The 16,516-nt window shown below is 38.7% G+C and overlaps 1 protein-coding gene across 2 annotated transcripts in view; it reads right to left on the bottom strand.

Moving 5' to 3' along the window:
- Positions 1-16,516, bottom strand: part of LOC111158707 (phosphodiesterase 10A) — a 570,570-nt gene that overhangs the window by 159,954 nt on the left and 394,100 nt on the right. For both annotated transcript variants that reach the window (XM_022520920.1, XM_022520921.1), the window contains one exon: positions 7,625-7,753. In XM_022520920.1, the coding sequence (XP_022376628.1) occupies positions 7,625-7,753 (129 nt within the window). The remainder of the gene's footprint in view (positions 1-7,624; positions 7,754-16,516) is intronic.

Here is a 16,516-nt window from a genome sequence, read left to right as displayed (position 1 = left end):
CATGAGTACTTTATAGTTTTCTGGGTATAGATTCTTTGCCTCTTTGGTTAGGTTTATTCCTAGGTATCTTATAGTTTTGGGTGCAATTGTAAATGGGATAGACTCCTTAATTTCTCTTTCTTCTGTCTTGGTGTTGGTGTAAAGAAACGGAGCTGATTTCTGTGCATTGATTTTATATCCCGACACTTTACTGAATTCCTGTACAAGTTCTAGCAGATTTGGAGTGGAGTCTTTTAGGTTTTCCACACATAGTATCATATCATCTGCAAAGAGTGATAGTTTGACTTCTTCTTTGCTGATTTGGATGCCTCTAATTTCTTTTTGTTGTCTGACTGCTGAAGCTAGGACTTCTAGTACTATGGTGAATAGCAGTGGTGATAATGTACATCCCTGCCGTGTTCTTGACTTTAGCAGAAGAGCTCTCAGTTTTTCTCCATTGAGGATGATATTTGCGGTGGCTTTTTCATAGATGGCTTTGGTAATATTGAGGTATGTGCCCTCTATCCCCACACTTTGAAGAGTTTTGATCAGGAAAGGATGCTTTACTTTGTACTTTTTTTTTTTTTTTGTACTTTTTCAGCATCTATTGAGAGTACCATATGGTTCTTGTTCTTCCTTTTATTAATGCATTTTATCACATTGATTGATTTGTGGATGTTGAACCAAACTTGCAGCTCTGGAATAAATCCCACTTGGTCATGGTGAATAATCATTTTAATGTACTGTTGGATCCTCTTGGCTAGTATTTTGGTGAGAATTTTCACATCTGTGTTCATCAAGGATATCGGTCTGTAATTCTCTTTTTTGATGGGATCCTTTTCTGGTTTGGGGATCAAGGTGATGCTGGCCTCATAAAATCTATTTTTTGGAACAGTTTCAGAATAGGAATTAATTCTTCTTTAAATGTTTGGTAGAATTCCCCTGGGAAGCCATCTGGCCCTGGGCTCTTGTTTGTTTGGAGATTTTTGATGACTGTTTCAATCTCCTTACTGGTTATGGATCTGTTCAGGTTTTCTATTTCTTCCTGGTTCAGTTGTGGTAGTTTATATGTCTCTAGGAATGCATGCATTTCTTCCAGATTGTCAAATTTATTGGCACAGAGTTGCTCATAAGATTTTCTTATAATTGTATTTATTTGGTGTTTGTTGCGATCTTTCCTTTTTCATTCATTATTTTATTTATTTGGGTCCTTTCTTTTTTTTTTTGATAAGTCTGACCAGGGGTTTATCAATCTTATTAATTCTTTCAAAGAACCAACTCCTAGATTCGTTGATTTCTTTTATTGTTTTTTTTTGTTTGTTTGTTTGTTTCATTGATTTCTGCTCTGATTTTTATTATTTCTCTTCTCCTGCTGAGTTTAGGCTTTGTTGTTTTTTCTCCAGCTCCTTTAGGTGTAGGGTTAGGTTGTATATTTGAGACCTTTCTTGTTTCTTGAGAAAGGCTTGTATTGCTATACATTTTCCTCTCAGGACCGCCTTTGTAGTGTCCCACAGATTTTGAACCATTGTGTTTTCATTATCATTTGTTTCCATGAATTTTTTCAGTTCTTCTTTAATTTCCTGGTTGACCCATTCATTCTTTAGAAGGATGCTCTTTAGTCTCCATGTATTTGGGTTTTTTCCAAATTTCCTCTTGTGATTGAGTTCTAGCTTCAGAGCCTTGTGGTCTGAAAATATGCAGGGAATGATCCCAATCTTTTGATACTGGTTCAGACCGGATTTATGACCCAGGATGTGATCTATTCTGGAGAATGTTCCATGTGCACTAGAGAAGAATGTGTATTCTGTTGCTTTGGGATGGAATGTTCTGAATATATGTGATGTCCATCTGGTCCAGTGTGTCATTTAAGGCCTTTATTTCCTTGTTGATCTTTTGCTTGGATGATCTGTCCATTTCAGTGATGGGAGTGTTAAAGTCCCCTACTATTATTGTATAATTGTCGATGTGTTTCTTTGATTTTGTTATTAATTGGTTTATATAGTTGGCTGCTCCCATGTTAGGGGCACAGATATTTAAAATTGTTAGAACTTCTTGTTGCACAGACCCTTTGAGTATGATACAGTGTCCTTCCTCCTCTCTTATTATAGTTTTTGGCTTAAAATCTAATTGATCTAAGGATTGCCACCCCAGCTTTCTTCTCATGTCCATTAGCATGGTAAATTGTTTTCCAGCCCCTCAGTTTAAATCTGGAGGTGTCTTTGGGTCTAAAATGAGTTTCTTGTCGACAGCATATTGATGGGTTTTGGCTTTTTTTTTTATCCTTTCTGATACCCTGTGTCTTTTGATTGGGGCATTTAGCCCATTAACATTCAGGGTAAGTATTGAGAGATATGAATTTAGTGCCATTGCATTGCCTGTAAGGTGACTGTTATTGTGTATTGTCTCTGTTCCTTTCTGATCTACTACTTTTAGGGTCTCTCTTTGCTTAGAGGACCCCTTTCAATATTTCCTGTAGAGCTGGTTTGGTATTTGCAAATTCTTTCAGTTTTTGTTTGTCCTGGAAGCTTTTAATCTCTCCTTCTATTTTCAATGATATCCTAGCTGGATATAGTATTCTTGGCTGCATGTTTTTCTCGTTTAGTGCTCTGAATATATCATGCCAGCTCTTTCTGGCCTGCCAGGTCTCTGTGGATAAGTCCGCTACCAATCTAATATTTTTACCATTGTATGTTACAGACTTTTTGTCCCGGGATGACTTCAGGATTTTCTCTTTGTCGCTAAGACTTGTAAATTTTACTATTAGATGACGGGGTGTGGATATTGATCTTGAGGGAGGTTCTCTGCACCTCCTGGATTTTGATGCTTGTTCCCTTTGCCATATTAGGGAAATTCTCTCCAATAATTCTCTCCAATATTCCTTCTGCTCCCCTCTCTCTCTCTTCTTCTTCTGAAATCCCAATTATTCTAATGTTGTTTCATCTTATGGTATCACTTACCTCTCGAAATCTCCTGAATTCTCCCCTTGTGGTCCAGTAGTTGTTTGTCTCTCTTTTGCTCAGCTTCTTTATTCTCTGTTATTTGGTCTTCTATATCACTTATTCTCTCTTCTGCCTCATTATCCTAGCAGTAAGAGCCTCCATTTTTTATTGTACCTTATTAATAGCTTTTTTTAATTTCAACTTGGTTAGATTGTACTTCTCCAGAAAGTGATTTTATTTCTCTGGAGAGGGTTTCTCTAATCTTCCGTGCCTTTTTCGAGCCTGGCTAGAACCTTGAGAATCGTCATTCTGAACTCTAGATCTGACATATTACCAATGTCCGTACTGATTAGGTCCCTAGCCTTCGGTACTGTTTCTTGTTCTTTTTTTTTGTGGTGAGTTTTTCTGCCTTGTCATTTTGTCCAGCATTTGGGGGATTTTTAAACAAAATCCATGTAATTTAAATATTATTCTAATATGAGAAGATGCCAAATATAGTCATATGACTTCCAGTGTTCTCACTTCTTCATGCACCCCTTCTGATATTACCACCATTGTCAACTAACAGTTTTTTACATTAGAAGCCAAAAGGGGACATGGCTGATAGTCAAGGTAATTCATGTTTCTTCCTGAACATAACTGAAATACTGAAATGGTGTTAGGGATGTAAAACTCTATTCCATCTTAGAATGTTACTACATCATTCATCACCTCCTAATATTTATTTATTAATTTTATATTTATACCTTAATACTTGTGTAGATGTTAAATAGCTTAGTAATCTGAGCCTTGATGAGTACCAGCTGGGCCTGTCAAATGTAGCTTGCATAAAAATCAACATAAAATATAAAACTTACTAGAACAATTCATGACCTAGACAATTTTTTTCATCCTGAGGTTTTCCCCAAATGGAAGTATGGCTGTGAATGTGACCACAACCCTTCCAGGGAATATTTACACGTTCTCTAAAAGAGAACATCAGGTCACAAAAGAAACAAGCGCTACCTCCAATTCACAAACCTCACTTGAAAATCAATTGTTTAGAATTCAGGATCAGAGGTCCACCTTCAAAAGGCAATTTGCCTTGCAACCACAGGTAGAACTTCATGTGTTTAAAGTGCAAGCAGTATACAAGCAATAAAATTAAGCCAAAAACAGTAACAGTAAAGACTGCAGAAATTTAAATCTCTGAAGACATGTGGTGGATCATCTTTCCCCAACCCCTTTCTCTGTCAACACGATGCAGAGTGGTCAACTGTGATGTGGATCCCCCACAGCCCACTATGGCTCCGAGATTCCAGCCTGGACCACGCTCAACCTCACCACCAGACTCACTAGAAAGAAGCAAAAACTTACTAGTCTTTTCTTCTATTTGTTCAACTGCAAGCTCCTCAGCAACGTAACCATCTAGTGCCTCAACCGCGCTTCACACATAGTTTGCCGGGTAAGTGAAAAGACAAGGTACTGTGAGGGATTTAAAAATATGTATTACATAATCCCTTCCCTCATGAAGCTTTTAAATGAGTAGTGGGGAGACAGTAAGAGCGTACGAGTAGTTCTGGTATCGGGCATGATATGAAAACCCAGGACAGTGACAAACAGAGGTTCACCTGGAGGTTGACAATCCAACCTTCCTTCGTTTGTTTATTTGTTCACTCAAAAATGTTTATAGACACCTTCCCTCCACCCCGCCGCCACACATCCGGCGTGCTGCTGGTAAGGGATACAAACACAGCCACGGAGTTGCTGTATGGGGACTTCGAACAACTAGATGCTGGACCTCCAGCAATCCTTCAGCTCCCCTTGGTGCAAATGAACTCGGCTCCCTAGTCTTCACTTGTCATCATCAGATGTAAAGGGTCAATATATGTGAAATTCCTTGGAAATGACAACTGTTCTATGGTCACACAGTACTGATGCGTTGTAAACATTGCCACATTTTAACTAAAATACGCCACACATTCTCCATCTCTTCAGCATTTGCCTCTGTGCACTAAGCGAGTAGGTGCTCAATAAAAAATCTAAATGAATGAAGAAAAACTAGCTATTTAAACAGTATGAAGTCATCATTAAAAGATTTACTTGCAAGCAGTATGAAAGCTGGCCATTTTAAAAGCAAACCTAATTTTGTAACATAAATAATCATCTTAGTCATTTGTTTAAAAAAATCTGACTTTTCAAACATAATCTTTCTCTAAACAGAATACACCTTTACATGCTTTCTCCCACATTATAGATCATTTCCACATGAGGCTGGTTTATCAGTGATTAAAAAATAAATAAAATATGCATTCAGTGAGTACTTACAGTGTATAAAGCACTGTGCTTTTCCTTGGTTCATTTTCTTTTACTAAACTGACACAAAATGAAATAATCTTGATAGGCCTGTCCCACTCATTTCCAACTAACTATTGTCCCAGAACTTCTAACTGTCACACTTTGTTCCTGGGTCCACCAGGGAGATGGAAACAGTTCCAAGAACCCTGTCCACAAAAATGTCCTTCTGCAAAACATTTTCAATGAAGCAATTTGCAAAGAGAATCAGGCCTAGTTGAGAACACAAAATTTTAAAACACACTGAGGAGGAGGGAGCAAGGGAAAAGAATCAAATTGCTTTTTTAACTGACCACTATCTTAATCCATAATTACATAAATTAAATAAAGATATTTAGCTGGCTTTCTGTATTTCAAAGAAAACTGGGTGATGCCATTCACACAAGACTTGTGCCGCACCTCATTCCTGCGCGTCTGCCAGGGCTGCACTACAGAATCGCACCAAACATAACAAAGTGGGCGTATTGAGACACATGCTCGTGACAAACTCCGGGGGAGCAAGGGGTGGGAGGGTCCTCCCAGGCCGTAGCACAAGAATGAAAGACTCCTGTCTGCACCTCCCCTGTAAGGTGCCTGCATCCTTGGGCACAGAGGATGGGTTCCACTGCGTCCGCACGACTAGATGGGAAGCCCCAAGTCACACCTCATTCAACATCTCTTCATTCCTGATGCCAACCATAGTCTGCAGCCCCCCTCGGAGCCACCAGCAAGATCATGTCCCTCCCATGACAAACTTTATCTGGATAACCGAGCATTGCTTCAGTTACACTCTGCTATCCTCAATAATCACGTAGCTTCTGAGTGTATGTACTCAACAGTTGAAGGTGTTATTTGAGTAACTAACATAGAAAACAGATTTGAAAGATAAGGAATGACACATTCAAACATTTATAAAAAAATCTAAGAGTTAACTGTCATTATAACACTAAAACAGTATGTGAAACTGTTCGTTTTCTAGGACCCATTCACAGTTCCCTATCTCCCAAATACCATGCGGTCCGACAGCACATGATTATCCGTCATTATCCAGCAAGCTGACACGCGCATCTTCACGCGATGTGCCTCAGGCACAACACAGTCATACTTTGGAAAGTGTCAAATGTCTCAGATTGTTCTAAAATGTTTGAGGACTGCAATAGCTGAGAGATGCCATGTCAAGCTCGGTGTTTAATACCAAACATGATGGTTGTTTAGAAAAGAATACGTCTCTCTGGCCTATTTATATTTCTCTCTCCTTCTCCCTTCCACCACCTCAATCCATACACACGTGCGCATACACACACACACACACACACACACACACACACACACACACTCATGCACATGTACTTTATTTTAAGTGGGTGTAAGAAGCCCAGTGCGGGGCTCAAACACACGACCCTGAGATCAAGACCCGAGATGAGATCGAGAGTCGGACGTCTAACCAGCTGAGCCACCCAGGTATCCCTACATGTACATTAAAATCTGATTTGTGCTTTGATGCCAAAAGCTCTCTCCTGGAAAGGTTTATCTCTTTAATATAAAAATTATGTCACAAAATCACAGAAACTTTGAAAAGTGGAAGAAAATCCGCTCCAAGCAGCATACTAGTACCATGGTTCTAACAGCATAAAATTTTAATAGTGATCATTTTTAAACTACTGACATTTTTAAACTTTATAGCATTTTGTTATACTAAATAAATTTCCAGAAAAACAGCATGTATTTTTGTTTTTAACATTAAAGTTCTTCGTATAGTTAAAATCATGCAACATAAATTTCTACTATAAGAACATTCATAGAAATAAGAAGTCCTACTTAGCCGAATATAAGTTCATTTAAAATTAAAATTATACTACACCATTCATATCCAATCAAACCCAATGTATTAATACATATTCAACTTGGGGGGAAATTTATTTCACTTCATATCCCCTTTAAGCCTACATTTCTTTTTTATAAATATAACAGCATCTTAAGTTCAAGCGTGAACAAAACATCTAACACAAAGTCAGCAGTTCTTTACCTACGGTGTCAACAAAAAAATTGTTTAAAGACTTCATTTGCAAAATGTAGTAATATAAATATATTTCTGAAATATAAAGAACCCTTGTATAATCATTAATAACAACCATTAAATAAAATCAAGTCTAATACTGACTGAATTTTTCAATATGGTCATGTCTACTTTTTCAAGAGTTCTTTGCAAGTTTTTTTGAGTCAAGTATCTTATTTATTTCCCCTCATTCTAACTTACTTTATCTTTTTAAACAGAATAAAACTTTTACAGAATTAAAATGCTAATTTTATCAACTTTGTATGTTACTTTCCATTAGTTTTCTTGTCACTATAAACTAGAAAATGACCTGCACTCAAATTGAGTGAGATCTTACCTTCTGGTTTGTTGTTTTTCCTCTTCAGCCATTTTTCTACAGTCTCTGCACTAACACTTTCAGATACAAACTCGTCTAACACCTGGGGATGGAGAGAAAGATACGCCTTCACTTTTTCATCTGTCAAACCTGTAAAAGAATTAGAAAAAATAAAATTAATCTAGATGACACCTTCATAAGCATCAGAAATACAGAAAAATGACACATTATGCTAAGATTGATTTAAGATTTAAAACGAATGTAAAGATGTATATACACACAATGAAATATTATTCACTTATGAAAAGGACTAAGTTCAGAGATACACGTTACAACACAGAGGAACCTTGAAAACAATATGGCAAGTGAAAAAGGCCAGACACAAAGGACAATTATTGCATGATTCCACTTACATGAAATATCTAGAACAGGCAACCTCGTAGAGACAGTAGATTTAGGACTTATGAGGAGCTGAGGGAGGGGAGCATGGGGAATCATGACTTATTAGGTACAAAATTCTGTTCTGGGTGAAAGCCAAGTTTTAGAAGTGGACAGAGGTAATGGTTACAGTACATGTTGTGAGTTTAATTACTGCCACTAAATTATACACTTGAAACGGTTAAAATGGCAAAATTAATATTATGTTATTTTGCCACTATGAAAAAAAGAGCAACAAAGTTTAAACCTTTAGCAATTTTGAACTGCGGATGTTGTATCATGTGACACAGCTGTTTTCCAAGAGCAAATCCCAGTGCTGTCCTGGAGCCAATGGTGCACTGCAGTGGGGTAGAGGCAAGCTCTACAAAGTAGTTAGATCTTCCTGTAAATAGTCACCATGGCTTCAACTCACGAGGTAAGTGAAACTCTTAGCCAGATAAGCAAATAGGAAAATGAGGTGCTGGTACATTTTAGGTGCTAAAGCAATGTTTACTGAATAGATTCTTATCTTTCATTGTTTACAGCACAAATTCTTTCTTTCAGGGGCACTGAACCCAATGATATAATTAGTACTCAGCTCCAAGCAACCAACATTCGTTCCTTGGTATTCCATGTATGTAGTCAGTTTCACTGAAATAACTTTTTGGTCTAGTAACAACTGTTGAATATACATAGGAGTTTCAAACAAAGTACTGTGACATATTTTCCTATTGAACATATAATATTATATGTTTTGAAATTAGTGCTCACATTGGCATGCCATTCACTGAACAACTCCAAATCACCAACAGGCGATCAATAATAATTACTCTGTGATGGCAATTATTTTTACTATTATATCCCCTCTGTGAATTATTCAGTCAATTACTACCATCCTTCGGGATAGTCAGGTAAAAGAGGAGGTAGAAAATCTGTCCTTTCAGAGACAGAAAAGAAGAAAAGGAAGCATATCTTTACGACTCCAGGGAACAGGCTGCACGTTCCCACCACCAGACAAGCCACAGAATTAACATGTGTTAATTAATTCTGCTGGGGACTAGAGTCACAACTGTTACGATTCCTCAACAGAATGGTACAGTTGAGAAGGCAAATAATTTTTTTTCAATGAATTCATTACTTCCACAATCAATGTAAACTACAGACAGATAAGGATATACAATTACATAGTTGTATTAGATAAAAGAAAAATAAGACCCCTGTCTGTGCTCACATGGCAGAAGAGCTCCAGTGATGTAAAATTCCATTTGAGAAATTCTAGAAGGTGCTGAAGATGAAAGCCTGAGTAAAGTAAGAGAGTGCTCCTGACAGAGTAGATGACCGTCCTCAGAAACGAAACGCACGGGATACTGAAGTAACTAATAGCTGCCTTGACCTCAGGAAGACAGACAATGCGGATTTCACCTTCCCTTCAACCATGTCCTTCAGTCTTTCATAGCGGTGCATAGCTGACATTGGATCCCGTCTTAAAACTTCATCACTTTTGCAATACAACACTGTACTGTTCTTACCCTAAATTCCATTTTGCTCTTTACCTCTGCTTTCTCTTTAGTAATCTATAATGATGGCAGCAATATCTGAATCAGAAATAGCAATATACTTTTGATCTCCAGTCCTCAGATATTCTTCCATCTTGACTCAAACCTAAATGAGTCATATCTGTCCCACTTCCTCCCAAAGTAATTTCAACTCTCAGCTCTATTCTCTCTGTGACCAGTACTCTTCATTTTCCCAGAGACCCAGGCCGGAAATATAAAGTCGTAACTGACTCATCCACCCATCATCTCATTTCATCGTAGTGCACAAATATGCAAGTCCTGTTTGCCATGTTACATATCAGATTAAAGGACTTGTATCTAAAATATATGAAGAACACTTAAAACTCAACAAGAAGATAACAGACCAATTTAAAAAGGAGTCAAAGATCTGAACAGACGTTTCATCAAAGAAGATAGAGATACGATATATAAGCACAAGAAAAGATGCTCATCTGTCATTAGTGAACTGAAGTTAAAACAAAAACTAGACTCTACTACATACCTATTAAAATGGCTAAAATCTGAAAACTGACTGTCAATTCTGGCAAGGATATGGAGCACCAAAAATTCTCACTCGCTGCTAATAGGGATGCAAAAAGGCAGTCACTTTGGACTGTCTGGCAGTTTCTAATAAAGCTAACTAGAATCTTACTCTATGACCTAGAAATCACACTACTAAGTACTTACTCAACTGACTTGAGGACTTATGTGCACACAAAAATCTGCGTGTCAATGTTCACAGCAGCTTTACTCACTGCCATCCAAAACCGAAAGTACCAAAGCAGTCCTGCAACAGGCAAGGGGAGACAGGAGTGGAGGGAAATCTGTGCAATTATGTATTATTTGGCAATAAAGAGAAATAAGCTAACAAGGGGCGCCTGGGTGGCTCAGTCTGCTAAGCCTCTGCCTTCGGCTCAGGTCATGATCTCAGGGTCCTGGGATCAAGCCCCGCGTCAGGGAGTCTGGTTCTCCCTCTTCCTTTGCCCCTCCCCACTGCTCGTATGCACTCTCTCTCTCTCTCTCTGATAAATAAATAAAAATCTTTTTTAAAAAATAGAGAGGGTGTCTCGGTGGCTCAGGGGGTTAAGCCTCTGCCTTCGGCTCAGGTCATGATCTCAGGGTCCTGGGATGGAGCCCCGCATGGGGCTCTCTGCTCAGCAGGGAGCCTGCTTCCTCCTCTCTCTCTGCCTGCCTCTCTGCCTACTTGTGATCTCTGTCAAATAAATAAATAAAATCTTAAGAAAAGAAATAAAATAAAAAAAGAGAGAGAAAGGAGTTAAGCCCTGAAAAACATGATTAGGCTTAAATGCATATTGCTAAGTACACAAAGCAAGTATGAAAAGGCTGTATATTATGTAATTGTAATTATACAGCATTCTGGTAAAGCCAAAACTACAGTGAGAGAGTAAAAAGATTGTCGGCTGCTAGATGCCTGAGGGGAAGGGAGAAAGACTGACTGAATGAAGGACTGAAAGAGTGCATATGTTAGGGTGGTGAACTGATCCCATACAATACCGTAATGGCGAATGAGTGACATTGTGTGTTTGCCAAAACCCACAGACGCTATAAAATTTTAAGAAACCGTTTAGAAAGTCAGGCCATCCCAGAATGGAAGGCAGGTTATGAAAAAGAATCTAAACGTATGACAAATATACAAAACAACATCCCTTAGGGGGGTGGGGGGTAAGGTGCTGACCGGAGTAAGCTTAGAAATGAGTGGAATCTGTATGGCTGGAAGCAATCACTGCACTGTAGTCGACAAAGTTGTCTCACGGCAGGTAGAGTTTAACAATTCTCACATCACTATTCATGTACAGTGAAGCTGAACAATTAAATAAGTAGACGGTGGGAACAAGGCTTCTCAGTGGTAGAGTTGGAGGTTAGATATAAACAAAAGGAGTCTAGAAAAGTCGACAGGGTAACAGATGAGAGCCTGACACGTCCATATGAACTCATATTTAGCTGAATACGGATACGGACGGCTACCGGGAGATAGACTCCGTACAGGCTCAGGTCAGTACACACAGTCATCTTCCTGCTTGTTAGCAGAGAGGACCTACAAGCAACAACACACCAGGACCAGCTCCCGGACTCTGATACCACTATCCAGTAAAAGAAACCTCAGCTGCGTCGAGAAATGGGGGAGTCTAAAACAAGTCCACAAAATATATGATGAGCTCGGAGCATCTTATTTCCATAAAAGAAGGGTTACGTGTGTGTACATGTGAAACACACAAAATGATGGGATATGCCAAAAGGATACAAAAGTTGATTGAAGGCTCTCCCAATGATTCACACCCGGAACCATCTGAGTAACAAAATAAAGCAGTTTTGGATAATACTCCAAAAAATAAAATAATATCCATGCTATGGTTCCGATGTAGGTGTCCTGCCCCTCCATATTCGTATGTTAAACTCCTAATTCCCAAAAGTGATGGCATTACTAGGTAGAGCCTCTGGGGAAACTTAAATGGTTAGGGGGGAACCCACATCATGGCTTTATAGAGAGGCTCCAGAGATCCCTAGACCCTCTGCCACGTGAGGATATAAAAAGTCCATGACCTAAAAGAAGGCCCTCACCCAAGTAAGCAAGTGCAATGACCTTAGACCTCCCACCCTCAGAAATGCCAGACTGTTACTCATAAACGCCCTTGTTTACACCGCCCAGCCTGCAGTATTTTGTGACAGCAGCCTGAGTGGACTAAAGTAATCCAGGAGTCCTTCCTGATGTAGATAAAGGCCTGAATAAATAAACAGAGAAGAACAAATACCCCACACAGAATTCCAAATAATGTATGTAGATACTCTGCCCTCCAGGAGGCAGAGCATAACTCCCCACTCCTTGATACTTACTTTGTATAAATTAACCAAAACTAAATTTTTAAAGATCAATTCAGTCATAAATGAGTTATCATGTCTAAGTAAATTTCTAGACTAAAAAAAAATAATAATAATTAAATCCTGGATTTAAGTATATGGAAGAGAATGAAATGCCAAATACACCATTTTGGTTGTAAACTCCATTTAGAATTCCAAAGAGTATCAAATAGATTTATATCTCAAATGTCGCAAAAGATCTAAGTATTATTCTCTTCCCAAATTACCATTCATACTTCAAGAAAATCACGACCCCCTTCAATGGGAGAATGGTAGGAAGAGGCATTCTGACCTGGTGATTAAAAATACAGGCAAAAGTTAGATCCTCATCTCACCTACTGACCTGGGCATGTACCTGGGCAAAGAGCCTCATCTCTCTCAGCCCGGCTTCTTGTTTGTATGGGAATGAGACCTGAACTATAGGAATAGCACTATCTATCACAGGGTCATTAGAATAGTTCAGTAAGGTAATCCATAGACAGCATTTTCTACCTGTATGAAACCAATACTAGAATTTGTTTAGAGGCTCAAATCATAGCTCTGTAACTTTCACTTCTTTAAAACTCCAAACTTTCTAATACTTCCATTTTTTAAGCCTTTTAAAAAGGTTTAATTTTTAAGTAATCTCTTTACCCAACATGGGGCTCCAACTCACAACCCCAAGATCAAGAGTTTCACACTCCACCAACTGAGCCAGGTGCCCCTAAAACTTCCATTTTCATTTTAGCACTTAATGTATGCTCAGTGTCCTCAGTCATCAAAAGCAATCTCTCTCACTTTTTTAGTAACATGTTGTTCACTTTTACTTCCTATTAACATCCAGTTTTGCAAAGAACCTTTGGGCCAATACAGGATCAACCCAGAATAAGACACTGAAATAACAATGATCCACACTCTTGGAAAATGGTACATGTATGGATGACAAAACATTGTGTCTTTTGTTTTTGTCTTGACTTTGATTTAATGCTTCCATTGCTTCCCATGCCGTATACACCTTGGTATATATCAAAAAGAGAAAAAAAAAAAAAAGAAGAAAGAGAGAAAGAGAAAAGAAAATGACTTAGCAGTTTTTTGGGGGTTTTTTGAGAATAAACCCAACAAAAGCAAGAAGGTCAGACCAGAGTTGTTATTAGCATGCACTAGCGTCTGATGATTAAAAATTTGCCAATAGAAATCCATACAATGAGTCATACAGATTCCAAGGTAACATGGACATCTGAAACAATGTATTTTTTAAAAATACTTCATTTCTACTAATAAGCTATGTTCTTTCATCTATGCAACATTTATTTATTTCATTCGCCTACATCTGGCAGGGATGCTGAGGAGCAGAGGCTGGGTCAAAGTCACAGTGACAGAAGGGATGCACAGGATACTGACAGACTAAATGAGCAGACGGAGTTAGAGACATTTGGATGAATTTCACTATTTTCACAATGCCCACTGAAAACGCCATGAAGGATTACAACCTAAATAAAACCAAAGCAAAAGCAGCAGAGTGGCACATGTCATGCATAGATTTAGCACTGAACCTGAAGACATATAACAAAGGGCAAAATAAAGACTGATAAATATTTTTATGAAGACAATGGTGTGTCTAGTAACTAAGCCGACAACCTGTGGAACAGATAACCAACAGGTTTATTCTGATGCTGAGTAACCATCTTCAAGAAATAGACAAACAGATAAAAGCCAAGGCAACACCTCCTACTTCAGTATCTTATTACTGGACCATAATGAAAAGAATTAGCTTCATTTGTGTTTCAATCCGTGGTAATGCAAAGTATCAACGACCAAATACTGTCAATGATCATTCACTTTTCATCTTTTTTTAAACCTAGGAGCAGGAAACTACCTTCTCCCATCTCAGCAGAAATCTTGCAGCTTCTGATAATGTAACACAATGGCACACGACCCTTTTGGTTACTGCTGTCTATAACACATATATTCTGTTTATGCCGATGGAGGCTGGGTGTGTACAGATACACACACATATGTATACAAATTTAGACTTGTTGTAAAACCATACAAACGTAATAGGCTCTCACGTTCTCTATTCCCAACTTAAACAATAATCAATTCATAGCCAATATTTTCCATTTGTACCCCCCTCCCCCACCCTCTTCTAATTTTGAAACAATCTCATACATCATTTCAATACATTCATATATGCCAATGTGTATCTCTAAAAAACAACTATCCCAACCACAAATGTTAGTATTAAATCCACAGAGAAACTTATTAGTTTTAATACCATCAACATCCGAATGTTGAAGTTTCTATTATTCAATGTTTTTTTAATAGGTTAAATGAACCTGGACCCAGGTAAGGTCTGTATGCTGCAGCTGGAGTTGTGTGGTATTTTTCCTTGGTCTCTTTCATCCTATAAGTTCCCCTCCATCTCTTTTGTTTTCCCCGTTATAATTTATTTTTGAAGAAAACACATCTTTTGTTCCATGTTTTTCTACAGTAGGTATTTTTCTGACTGAATCCCTGTGGTGGTGTTTACCACGTTCATTTGCTCTTTGCATTTCCTGAAGACTGAAATTAGATCTAGAGACCTGAACAAATTGAGGTTGAATCTGGAGGTGGGTAGGCAAGGTTGAAAGTGGTACTGTGTTCTTCTGTCGAAAGGTTTATACCATCTGGATGTCTCTCTGTTGTGATATTAGCAGCATCTATGATCCAAGAGTTACTAATTCAATAGGGCTTGAACAGAGTGGTTTCCTAATTCTCTAATGTCATCTTCATTTAGTAGCTGAAATATTAAAAGGAGAAACTTAGTTTCATCGACTGTTTAGTCATATAAATAAGACAGAATATATGCTTAATTTATTTCCCTTTATTTACGAGTTTTCACAGTGAGTTGGTTCAGTAGCACCCCCCTGTAGGTGAGCAACTAAAAAAATTAGTATATTATGAAATCACAGATTTGAAAAAATTTTATCTTTTTCTTCAATTGTAATTATAAGCCCAAGTTGGAGATATTGTGGGTTTGGTTCCAGACCACAGCAACAAAGCAAATACTACAATAAAGTGAATCAATTTTTTTTTTTTTTACTTCCAACTGCACGTAAAAGCTTTGTTACACTATATTGTAGGTTGTTAAGAGTGCAATTAACATTATGTGTAAAAATACAAGGTATGCACCTTAATTAAAAAATACTTTATTCCTTAAAAAATGCTAACCATTATCTGGGCTTTCAGCGAGACATAATCTTTTTGCTGGTGGAGGGTGTTCTTGCCTCGACATTGATGGTTATTAACTGATCCGAGTGGTGGTTGCTGAAGGCCAGGGCGGTTGTGTCAATTTTTAAAAAAATAAGACAACGAAGTTTGCTGCACCGACTGCCTCTTCCTTTCAGAGATCATTTTTCCGGAGTACATAATTCTGTTTAATAGCAACCGACCCACAGAAGGACTCCTTCCAAAATTAGAGCCAGTCCTCCCAGACCCTGCTGGTGCCTTACCAACGAAGTTTATGTCATACTCTGAGTTCCTTGTTGTCATTTCAACAGTCTTCACCAGGAACAGATTCAGTCTTCAGAAACCACGTTCCTGGCTCACGCATAAGCAGCAACTCCTCACCGACTGAACTTCTGCTATGAGGTAGCAGCGCTGCAGTCCCGTCTTCAGGCTCCTCCTCTAATCCTAGTTTTCTTCCTGTTCCACCACGTCTATGGTGACTTCCTCCACGGGAGTCGGGAACCGGTCAAAGTCATCCAAGACAGTTTCTCCCAAACTCCTGGTAATGCTGGTGTGTCGGCCTCGTCTCATGAATCACAGGTACTCTCCACGGCACCTAGAGTGGATCCTTTACATGAGGCTTTCGTTTCCCCTGCGCCCCTCCACCAGGAATCGCCATCTGCGGCGGCACAGCTTCGGGAACGCGTTTCTTAAACAGCAAGACCTGGGGTCAGAATCGGTCCCTGACCCACGGGCTGCAGGGGAGGCCGTGTCAGCAGGCCCGAGACCAGCGTCCACCCTGCGATACACCATCTCCATCAGGCCTTTGGGGGGCCAGGTGCACTGTCCGTGAGAAGCAATATTTCAACAAAAACTC

Source organism: Enhydra lutris, unplaced genomic scaffold (genome assembly GCF_002288905.1).
Source record: "Enhydra lutris kenyoni isolate GAN:26980312 unplaced genomic scaffold, ASM228890v2 scaffoldscaffold62, whole genome shotgun sequence".
Classification (NCBI taxonomy): domain Eukaryota; kingdom Metazoa; phylum Chordata; class Mammalia; order Carnivora; family Mustelidae; genus Enhydra; species Enhydra lutris.
Note: the sequence above shows the minus strand (reverse complement) of the source record. Positions and strands in the feature narration are given on the sequence as shown.